The sequence below is a fragment of the Athalia rosae genome, chromosome 3 (genome assembly GCF_917208135.1).
Source record: "Athalia rosae chromosome 3, iyAthRosa1.1, whole genome shotgun sequence".
NCBI classification, from domain to species: domain Eukaryota; kingdom Metazoa; phylum Arthropoda; class Insecta; order Hymenoptera; family Athaliidae; genus Athalia; species Athalia rosae.
Window position 1 is genome coordinate 7617671 of NC_064028.1, and position 12542 is coordinate 7630212.

General features: G+C 30.4%; 1 protein-coding gene across 18 annotated transcripts in view; it reads right to left on the reverse strand.

The window, feature by feature from the left end:
• Positions 1-1112: 1112 nt before the first annotated feature.
• The window catches only part of LOC105689977 (voltage-dependent L-type calcium channel subunit beta-2), a 59440-nt gene continuing 48010 nt past the window's right edge, over positions 1113-12542 (reverse strand). For 8 of the 18 annotated variants that reach the window (XM_012407425.3, XM_020854598.2, XM_048652412.1 and 5 more), the window contains 7 exons: positions 12072-12169; positions 11264-11269; positions 11035-11171; positions 10779-10944; positions 10309-10678; positions 9717-9755; positions 1113-5140 (listed from right to left, as the gene is read on the reverse strand). In XM_012407425.3, coding sequence (XP_012262848.1) covers positions 4944-5140; positions 9717-9755; positions 10309-10678; positions 10779-10944; positions 11035-11171; positions 11264-11269; positions 12072-12169 — 1013 coding nt within the window. In that variant the 3' untranslated portion in view covers positions 1113-4943. Of the gene's footprint in view, positions 5141-7717; positions 8082-8884; positions 9045-9716; positions 9756-10308; positions 10679-10778; positions 10945-11034; positions 11172-11263; positions 11270-12071; positions 12170-12542 lie in introns of those variants that run through there. The other 10 variants (XM_020854599.2, XM_020854609.2, XM_020854601.2 and 7 more) reach the window with 8 other exon arrangements.

Genomic DNA, 12542 nt, shown 5'->3' on the forward strand with positions numbered 1-12542 from the left:
CAGGGTGTGAGATAAATTATTTCAAATAGTAATACCTACACGTACGTTAATAATTGTCCCCCTTTTTTCATAGTTCTTCTTGTTTTTTTTTAAGGATTTTCAATAGTTATATACATGTCGCAAGTATATAATAGGTATATTCATATTATATGTATAGGTGGGCTAACAATTTGAGCGGAAGTATTCAAATGTTTCGTTCATTTCATTCATTTAATTATTATTGATTTACTCTTACTCACTTTTTGTCGTTTTCTTTTTCTCTTTCATTCATTTTTTCGTTTCATCCCTCAAAGATCCTTTTCAAAATATATGTCTGTGATTTTTGCTAATTGTTTTAAGTGGCGCTGTTACGACGTTTTTTTTTTTTCTTTTTTGTCGTGCCTCGTTTTACTTTTCCCATATTTTATCGATTATCTTTCAATTCCTTCGATTAGAAAAAAAGATGATAAATGATAATCATAACGAGGACAATAATTGTTCTAACAACAAGTGTAATGTATCAGTAATACGGTGTGTATGTACGTACATACACAAACTACGTATATATTTCACATAAATAATGTAATGAATAATATTATGATCAACAATCGAAATTATATTATAAGTGGGTTCTCAACTGTCTTCTATTTTTTCATATTTTTTATTTCATTGATCATTTCCTCGCTTTTAATTTCTTTCCATATAAATGCATTATATATAATATATATATCTCATATATATGTATATAATATGTTGAACATCAAACCTCGCCTTCGTGTACATAATTATATTATGTTGATCCAATGAACCAGCCGAATAGAATACGTAACGTCGATATAATTATATAATATACATATATATAATTGAATGACTCGTTTTGTTCCTTCTTTTTTTATTAATTTTTTCAGTTATTTTATTCGTTTTAGTTTTTTCTCTTTTCCCTCTCTCGCTCTGTTCCTCTACTTCCTTCGTTCATTCATTCTGGTATCGCATAATTTCTCTTCGCCGATTTTATTTTATTTTATTTTCTCTTAGTTTAGTTTTCATTTTTTGGTTTCGAATTGTTATAGTAGGATACCGTTTTTTTTCTCTCTTTGAATATACATATTATTTATTCGTATATAATTTGGTCACGTCCGTCTCTCTCCCTCTTTCTCTCTCTCTTCTTGATCGCTCTCACTTTCAATTTTTGTCTCTTCGGCTTAGCGATTGTTTAATTTATTATAGATAATATTATGAATGTTAGTTTTTTTTAGTGTACTTTCAACAGTGCGCATGATTAGTTCGACGACGATTCTATGACGGGCACCCTTAACCCGAAAGTTTTTATTTTTTTTCTGAATATAAAAATTTTTTGAAAGTTTAACACTCGCGAAATTTTGTCACGTGAGATAATGATATTTTTATAGAGATATAATTGATTTTATTACATGTACGAACGTTTCTAATTTCATATACATACCTCGTCGTGTACGTATACGTGTAATTTATAGAAAATGAAAAAAAAAGAAAAATAAAACTTGACGATGAATAGAATATTTTAATCAGAATAAAATTTAAAAAAGAAATTAGAACATGAGAGAAATGAAGACGAGCAATGATCGTATACTGTAAATGAATAAAAACGATCATAAAACGAAAAATCAGATTATTATCGATGCAAATAATTTTTCTCAACGCGAATCGCGTTTCATACAATTATTTATCTTCTCTCATTTCCTGTTACACTCGCAATATCTCGCGGTTCAATTACACCATCTATATATTTATTCTTCTTTCATTTATTTATTCTCGTTTTATCTATTTATTCATTCATTTATTTATATATATCTATTTTCTTTACACAAAGAATACCTTCTATAGTGACTTAATGATTTTCGAATATCTACACAGGTTTCATGATCAAATCAGTTTTTCTTTAAATAAATTTTTCTACCTACAACTTTTCCGTTCTATTTTCCGTCCTCGCGATATATTTCTCATACAGTTATTATACATATCATAATACGTATAAATAATTTTATTAGCAGTATTAGTATTTTCATTAATAACCTTCCTCAACTATACGGTTTCCGTTTTTTCTTTAAATATTTTATTCAATTTCTTGCTTTCATTTTGTTCTCTTTTCTCCCATTATCATATAATTATGACTGTCAATTTAACAAATTGAATTATAATATGTATAACAACAATAATAATATCAACAACAACAATAATAATAATAATAATCATCGCAATAATAAATATTAATGATTATAATTATAATAACAACTTCTATGGCATCGACAATATGTATAGATTATCATTTTTCATCTACGTATCTATTAGAATAGATACTATAATGTTGTTCTTTTTTCATTTCAAATATATCATACGTATAATTTACTCTTTTCCACATAACTATATGACATAGTCGTCGCCTTTTTGTAAGAAACTTTTTTTTTTTAATACATGAATATATTTATATATACATATATATAAATTGAGAAATTTATATATTGTCTGTAAAAATACTAGATAATAATAATAATAATAATAATAATTGTGATGATTATTATTATTTTTCTACGATGAATAATAGTACCATCGTTATCATTATTAATGTTATACTATAATACATCTTGTTCACAGGGAGCTGCGACTGTTCAAATTAGTTATCAGGTATTATAAAGATTTCGTTTTATCGTTTGCTAATTATTATTGAATAATAAATGAATTTATTTTTCTATTTTATTTTGCTATTTATAATATAGAATTAATAACCGAGTATTACCGCGGAAAACATGTATTCTATATATATATATGTATACATATGTAATTTAATTATTAGTATATTGTTCTTTCTTTTTGTCATTCTTTCTTTCTTTCTTTCCTTCTTTTCTTCTTCTCTTTCTTACAATATTTACAATTTATATATCTATGTATAATATATTATCATATGTATATATAGTTATTAACCCCATAATTTCTATATGCATGGTATATAAATGATTTTTGCTGTGTAAATTCTTTTTTTTTCTTCTCTTTTGTTGCATATCATGATCGTTTACGACATAATATTTCGCATTATGTATAATGTATATAATATATATTTATTTACTATAATTAGCCAAACTTAATTATTTTCGTAATCAATTATTTTAATTTCCTCAAATTTTCTAACAATATTGATAATAATACTAATAATAATAATCGTTAATAATAAAACACAATTTAATTGTTCTAATTAATTGTTTTATTTTTATTTAATTTTTTTTTTTTTTCGTTTTTCACGGTTTTTGGTAAATGTTACGAAGCTCATTATACAGTGTTGTGAATTTATACATGAATTTAATCATATTTGATTATGTGGGAATAAAATCAATAGTAATAATAATAATAACAATAACAATGATTAGAATAACATATCTACTCGCGAGTTTCATTTTATTAAATTATGATGTCTAGATTTTTTCATCGAAATATAAGGAGGAGAATAGAGGGGGGTCCATTTATGTTTGTTCTGTTGATAATTTATACATGTGTATGAGTATATAGTATGTCCTCTTTTTTGTGTCATTCTTTATTAGTATAGCGGGTTTGTATAATTAGATATTTGTTCTCTCTGAATTTTTTATTTTATTTATTTTTATATCCCTATATCTTCCATAAGTATGATTTTCTAAAGGGGAGGAAATAGGTATACGAATTTCTATAATTTTCGAATACGTTTTCATAATTCAATAATATCGTGCTGTGTAGATCGGGGCTTTGTCTTTAATTTTTTTGTAATTTTGTAATTTATTTTATTTTGGGGGGCGGGGGTCGGGCCCTAGTACCAAATATACACATATATATATATATATACTATAATAATACGTTATAATATCAATATTTGGAAATGAAATGAAAAAAAAGATCTAAATTGAAAAATTATTCGACAGAAATGAATATAAATTCATATATGCATGTAGATGAGTAATCGAATCATATCCTTGTCGTTTCATTCTAAGAGATTAGGATAAAGAAACGAGGAAAATTTTTAAATTATCTACATATAATGTATGTTCAATTACAACGATAAGGACGATCGTGCTCTTTGGCGTCGCGAGGCACAGGGGCTGGGGGCGAGGGGAGGGATGGGGCCCCAGGGCTCTGTTTAGTTTTTGGCATACCCGGATATCATGTATACCCTATATTACGATGAACGAATTATCGATAACCTTGGTGTTTTCAACTATTCCAAATTATCGTTATCATCGTAATACAGCCGTATAGTATGTTATGTATAGTTAAGTTTTTTGATTCTTTAAATTATTCGGGATTGCAGTACCTTGCAAGAATCTCGGGCTTCAAATTTCGGGGAATCCCATTTCATCCTTCTCCTGTCTATGAATCAACTAGATTTTCCGGATAACACTCCATATACATTTGTGTTTTATAAAGTCCTACTGCAAAAACCACAAAAAATCAAAAGAGAAAATAGAATCGTATCAATTTTTCAAAGCCAAGGATTCCCACGGTCCGTTTGACCACCCTGAGTCTTTCCGGGCACCGACGATGCGTATGAACCGACGTCATTTACAGCATTTTTTTCTATCGTATTAGATTTCCTTTTCTTTTTTCACTTCTTCTTTTCCTCTACTTTGTTTTTAGCCAAAAAATTGAATCAGATATCATAATTCGATCCAACATCGACGACCACGGTGTATCTCAGATGAATAAAATAGAAAAAAAGAAAATCCCTTTCCTTTGTAAACCACATCGATATAATGTTTTCAAGTTAATTTCAATTTCTCTTCTCTTTTCAATGTTATTTATCTTCGTTTTCGTTTCTCTTGTTCTTGTTTTGTAATGATATTTTATGTTTATCGGTTATTGTTTGTTTATTTGATTTATTTAATCTCTGTTCTTCGTGTTAATTACAAAGCGGTGGTGCGAAGATGGGTACAGCGTAGCAGAGGCGGGCCCCGGGGCACCAGCTCCTAGATAGCATTTAGCGCTCGCGAGTCCTGCGGGTGGCGACGTCTTGATGCGGTATTACTGTTATTGTAGTCGATACTACCCGTTACGTAATGATCATCTTCCGGGTAATCCTGCTCGGATCTTTCTCTATCCAAACGCTCCAATCTCGAACGACGATTTCCAGGACCCCCGTGACCACCACCGTACGATGAGGGACCTAAAAATTTAAAGAAAAAAACAAACAAGAACAAAAAGAAAGCTTGAAGAGAATAATTAAATTTATGAAAATTGAATCGAAAATGAAAAAAGAAAACCACAAAAGAAGAAAAACCAACAAAACTTAGAGACACTGAATTAATTTCTATTGATCTGTAATGATCTGATTTCATCCGTTCATTTATATCACAGGTTTAATTGATCTCTTTTTTTTTGCTCTTCAAGAGAATAGATTCATTTGATAACACGTGTCTTTAGATTTTGTAGAGAAATATTTCTGAAATCATTCGACAGCGATCGAAAAAATGTATGACGTATAATGATGGATTCTTTCACAATTTCAGACATTACTGCTGATTGATTTTTTACTTGTTTTTTGTTTTCAATTTTTCAGTCGCTGCGAAGATTAGATATTCCGAAAAAATTGGAATATTGTATTGTTATATATATATATGGATTATATATATAATAATTTTTTTTATGCTTGTAAAAAAAAGATGCAGTAATCTAATTTCATAGGCAGACGTTGTAGTTTTTCAAATAATTTTCGATTCGTGATTTCGGACATCGGAATTTAGTTTTCTTTTTTTTTTTACTTTCAAAAATTCTACTCCATGTGGACTAGCGCGGTTGTATTTTTCATAGTTTCTTCACTTCTGATTTTCTGGAAAATTATTTGAAAATTATTTTACGAACACATAGCTGATTTCAAACGGCTCTCGAAACTTCTAAACTATTTTTGAAAGGAAAATTTACCAAATACAAAATGTCACTATAAAAATAAAAACACAAAATGATCTCAACGGGTGGTTAGTCTTATATATGTTACACAATATTAATAACGAAGCAAAAGTTGATTTTCTGGGTTTTTTTTCAAAGTTGAAATATCACGTCAAACATTTTTGTAATGGTTACGAAAAAAGGAAAAGATCAAACAGAATAATTGCACTCGCACACAGAATTACGTGCATGAAATATTAGTGATATAATATAAAATATTATTTTGTTCAGGTATAATATGTATAATAGAACTTGTGTTAGTCGATATAATAATAATATAAGTATAATGTAAAAGGATGAACAATTTTAGTACGAAAAAATATTCGTAATAACAACGATAGTAAAATTAACGTTGTAAGAATCATGTATGTAGAAAAGATAAAATAGCTGCTCGATATTATGAAGGAAATAGAAGAAGAAAAATGATTTGTTTTACTTTCAAAAAACGATGATAGCATAGATAGAAGACGAAACCAATAATTGCATCGATTTAAAGAAGTTTGTCTTATTAGGTTTAATTTTCTTGTTCCCTGTAAAATTGTATAGTAAACAAAATATTTCAATTATATGTAAAATGTAATCAAAAGATCGATTTTTTTTCACAAGTGGTGAAAGTACAGATATCACAATAACGTTGGTAAAAGAAAAAATTTGAATATATATTTCGAAAGATTGAGATTTATAAATTGTCGAAAATATGAACAATGAAAGAATAAACACAGATGGATAGATGATAAAGTACTGTCAAAAGGTCATATTGAACATTATTAAGCGAATGTAATATAGTTATTTCAAAAATTTGAAAAAGATTGTATTTAGGCAATATAGATATATGTATGTATGTATTTAGACGCTGCTGCTGCCATCACCGACTATTTAAAATATATACATTTATTTATAGTAATGCTAAAATACCGGAAGAAAATCGTGTTGAAGCAAAAAATGGAGAGAAACTTTTTTTTATCTATGCGACATCAATCGAAAAAAAAACTAGAAAATTGAATAAATCCCAAAAAAATTTGTTGATCGATAGATTGTAAAGATGATGCATTTCGAATAATAATCGAAACGCAGCATCATATTTGTGTAATAATTTTTTTTTTTTTTAACAAAAAAAGAGAAAGAGAAAGATAATGAATATTACAGTTATATATTATTAATTTATATAAGGTTCTACGTATCAAAAATCGATATTAAACTATTCTAATCCTATCTATGTGAGATTTATGTAATAATATAATAACAATAATGAAAATTGTTTTAGGTATTTATATAAGTAGCCGTGATAAATTCATAGAAAAAATATAGGTACTATGTGTAGTCCAAAAAATGGCGTGAACGGGTGGGGGGGGAGGACGTGAAAAAATTGCCAGAAAAATTTGCCAGAAAAATTTGATAGAAAAATCGATTGATAAAATATGCACATTTATATTGTGAAAGATGAAATTTGAAAAAAGGAAATTTTTATATTATAATAGCTAAACAAATATGTTTGATAGTATAATTTTTGAATGAATGAAGACTCGTATTTTTAAAAATTGAGGGCGGCGGGGGTTGGGGGGAAATTTTTCTTTTGGGTTTTTAAAATTTTTAATCTGGACCATGCATCAAACCCGTAGTACTTACTACACGTTCAACTGACAAATGACTCGTTATAGTTGAATATATTGCGATAATGTTGAAGTTGAAGTCGAGAAGATTATTTTTCGTTCTCTAGTTTTCTCATATTTTTTTGTTCTTCGCCCTTTCTCCGAGCGTATATTGTTATTTTTTTGAATTTATTTGCGTCGATCGTTCCTTTTTGTTTTTTTTTTTTTCAAATTTATAGCGCAGGATGCCGATACTTGCACACGTAATTTCTACGGTTTTTTTTTTTTTTAATGATCTGAAGAACCTCCAGTTTTTATTTTGGTTTTAACATAAAACGTGGTCCTAATTTACTTTCGGTGGGTAAATGTCATCGAATGTCAGGTCGTTGTGATCGAGATTCACATATTTCGAGAGTTTGTTTTTTCGGTTTTTTGCGGGTTAACTGATTCCCTGACCGGACCTATTTGGCTTAGATGCAGATACCTCATTGTCAGTTTCACTCTCGGTTTCACGATTTAAGGTGACCTTCAACTGTTTTCTGATGATCCCTGTGGCAGCAACCGCCTCCAAAACTTATACGAACAAAAGAAGATCAAGTTCAAGAAGATCACGATGATTCACATTACATCGATATTATCTATTTTATATATTTAGGTAAATAGAGAATATTAGATATGAAGATAATATTGATTCCAAGGTGCAAATAGTTTTTCTTGTTTTTTAATTAGAATTGCTCAGAACAAGTAGAATGAAAATAGAAATATAAGTAACAAATAATATAGAAAAGAAGAAGAATCTAAAAGAAAATCAAAAATAAATTCTAATCATGTTGGTTAATTTTTGTTTCAATAAATAGGGCGATGGTAAAAATTGATTGACGGGAATTCAGATCGTCTTGAGATATCTGTAAATGAAAATATTTTACCTGAACACCCTAATTATTTTTTACACATAATATAATAGCGGTAGAGAAAAGTTTTGGAAACTATGTGCACGTGATAAAGTATTGAGTTAGTGGTGAGTACGGCCGAAAAGTTTAACTGAAAAATAAGAAAATGATCACGAAGTCTTTGGCATCGATAAACTGTGATGATTCTTAAATCTTTTTCAAAAAAAAAAAAGGTTTCTTCTTCCAACGGATTTCTACACGAATCGCCATTTTACAGTCTTCGTCATCAAAATTTTCATTCAAACATCTTATTTGATTTATTTTGGTTTTTTTTTTTATCGTAAATATAAAAATAAACTGCGCAGCGTGCAAAATATGAAGCTGTAGGAAAAGAAAGAAATAGAGAGAGAAAGAAAGAGAAAAAATAAAGATGGTATAAAAGATGAATGAAACCGCAGCATATGAGCGAACACAAAATGAACAAACTAGATAGAAATTTGTTGTTGTTGCAGCTTTTTGACTTTTGTTTTTTGTTCCAACAGCTTAGAAACTAACAGAAACAGAAGAGTGTTGGTAGTGCTGCAGCGATTATTCGGCTCTCACTGGAGCGATTCGGGATACAAGTGTGTCGATCCGTGCATTGCGACTGAAATTTCAAAGATACATACATGTACGTAAAATAATGAAACAAATTAGTCCTTTCTTTTTTTTTTTATCAAAAAATAATAAGTGTATGAAAAAACTGATCGTGAGTTTATCAGGAAATATTCTTCAGATCTAATCGGATATGAAGTGAGATTCACTAGAGCCAGATCTGATCTGACGTTGGATTTTGAATTTGGTGATCCGAAATATCTGAAGTATTTTTCCTGGCTATTTCAGTTGCCGACATTTCAACACTCGTCAATAATCAGGTACTCGATTAACTCAATTGTTCTATCTGATCTGTAGGCATCCGATAATAAAAACAAAAAAACAAAAACGTAAAAAGAAAAACGTAGTAGTGTAAAATATAGAAAGATGAGAAATATGAACATGCGACATCGATATAGTATAATCTGTAAACGTGGAGTGATCTGATCGATTTGGAATCGATTTACGATTGGAATTTAGAATCATGGGGGTCTAATTAAGTTTCCTCAATTTTTTTTGTCGTTTCGTTTTACAAAATTTCTTGGCCCTGCTGATCCGAATCCAAATGAATCGTTATCACTGAATCTATAGCTAATATAACGCCTAATGAGATTCATAACATTTACGCTTGTACTAGATAATTATAATAAAATAATCATTCAAGGTACAATTAACGATGAAGTACCTCGTGGCTCATGACCGTAGTAGCCCTCGTGATGACCTCCTGACATGGGAACACATATATTATAAATTGTTAGTAGATTAAATTTATCGGTATCACAATTCGGCGAATTCAATTACATCTATGCATACTATAATTCATAAAAATCAACCGATCATCCCTTCTTTTTCACTGTAATGATAATAAGAAATTACAACGAATTACTAATTGAAACGATCTACCCTCCCTATGGAATATTAAACGAATAAAATATCGACTAATGTACAACTAATTAAGATTTTAGCTTATGACGAGAACTGCAGGGTGTTCAAAGACTAACTCTTCTTTTAAAGGAAAATATAAATTTTTCACATCGAAAATTGCAGGACCTTTTTTTACGGGAAATGTAAAACTTTCTCGAGTTTCTATCAATCCCCCGAGCAAATTCTTTTTTTTCCTTCGATCGAATTGATCGTTGGAAATTTTAATTAAGAAAAAAAAGAAGGTAATTCTCAGATCGTATGCGTGAAAAATGGAACACCCTGTTAGATCTTTTTATAAGTACCTTTGAAAGAGAAATAAATCAGATAGAAGATAATTAAAGAAAAAAGCTCACCAGGGGTGACACGGGGGGCGAGTGTGTCAACTGGGGCGTCGGGCGCGGGCATTGCCCTTGGAACAGGTGCAGCAACCGGAGGATGAGTTGCCCTCCAATAAGCTTCGAGATATTCAGCGACGTGTTCGCAAGCCTCATCCAGTTGATTTTCATCGAGAATAACGTCGAACATCTCCGGAGGACATTGGGCGAGTTTTTCGGCGGCGACCATTTGAACATTGAGATGTCGCGCCTGGGATTTTCCCCTGGATTTTATAAGCCTTTGCAAAACTTTCGGCGATGATATTTTTAAATAAACAATTGTAGGCGCCAAACTTGTCTTCGCCAATTGGGATGGATGGTTTATAGTGTCACAGTCTAAAACCACCAACTGAAATGACATTGAAATTCGTTTGAAGAAAATTCTTTCCGTTAACGAGTTCGTTTTTTTTCATCGTCGTGTCGTCGAATTCTTTACTCCTTATAATCACCTGGAGAGTTCTGGCCAATTCGAAAATCCTCTCTATTTCAGCTTGTACTTCTGCTAAGCAGCTACTTCTGCTGGTAGATCTTTCCATTATAGCTCTCTTCGTTGGATTATTGAGGAGCGATCTTTTGGCCAGCGATATATCGGCCATTACTCTCGTTATTATTATTCTATAACGAGAGAATGAGAAGAGAAACGAATTAACTGACAAAAATCAAAGACGTGAATAAATCATTTATCAGAATATCGTTTGTTTTTACCGCCGTTCGAAACGGTGTTTCAAAAAATCGAACAAGGCCTTCTGCATCATATCGGTTACTTCGTATCCTTTTAACGAAGGACCAACAAGAACGACCGGTCTCATCGAAGGTACAACGTCATAGGGTGTAGCTGTCTCCTGAAAACACCAACATTTTTCATATTCGTAAAATAGTTCGCAAGTAATATCCCCTCACCTACCAAAAAAGGCAGATATCATGTCTCACTTACGTAGGACTTCATTAGCACGGAATGCAACATTGAAACATTGAAAACAATTAATGCCAACCTCAACCTTTAACATGCTCAAAATCTACTATTTTTCCCTCTTCGATTATCTGTTTCGAAATATCAATCTCTAATCGAAAATAATTTCGCTAGAAAATCCATCTAATTCTCCATTTTTTCATTCTCTAATTCTTTATTAATCCCATTGAATTCTGACTACCAATTAAATTTCTACCTAATAAACTAATTATTTTTTTGGCTCACGTTATATGCTTATGTTGAAAAAAAGATTTTTCAACGGTGCATTTTACTTTCAGTGTGTTTTTTATACAAAAGCGTATTTAACAAGCACACGTTCCTCAATTTGATTATTTCTCTTTTACTTTTCCTTCTCTTTTTTTTATACGTCATTAAACAACGGTTACAGTGATGTATGTTATCTATTGAAGCTTTGTCTGCTATAAAAAAAAAGACGTAGAAAAATCATCTATTAGAATGACAGTTTTTCTATTCTAAATCGTCTGAGACAAACAGAATTCATTATATTGGTTAAAATCAAATTTTTGAATATGAGATAAAATTTCAAAACATAAAATATACATTCACAGCCTATAATTACGATGTATCTTCAAGTTCCGAAGCTCGTTCTATTGAAAATTTCATTTTTATTTCAGGATGAAAAAGAGAGGAAAAAAGAAGAAAAACCCAAGCAACATGGAATCGATCGATGAATCCGGCGGTGTTCATTCTTTTAAATTTTTATTTCTCCTTTTTTTCCGTCCTTCAGTACCCGATGTGTCGGGAATCTTACCGGCTTCTTAAAGAAATTTTTTCGTTTTTCCTTCGCCGGTGGTGTTGTGAGGGTGGTTTTTCCTGGTCTCGTATTCCCCACACTGTCGCTATCGTCACCTGAACGGGACAAGGAAAATAGAAGAACGAATGAATCTGAAAACCTATCATTTCCTCTGATTTAACGATTCAACAATCGATGAGAATAATATAATAATTGAACCTGTCGTCTTGTAAACAAATATTACAGAACAATTTCGTCTAACGATATAAGTTTAACGGCAATGTATATTCATCGTTTCCGCTCAATTATTATACGGCAGAAAATTGTGTTATCATGTACCGTAATTTGTTCTAGTTTCTAAAACAATAGAATAATTTGATGGAATAGCGTGACCCCGAGATATTAGAGCTTATTCAAAACAGGTCTTTATTGTGGCACGCATACTTACACAATTTGCACGCGCACACGTGTACGTGCGGAAAGCATCCC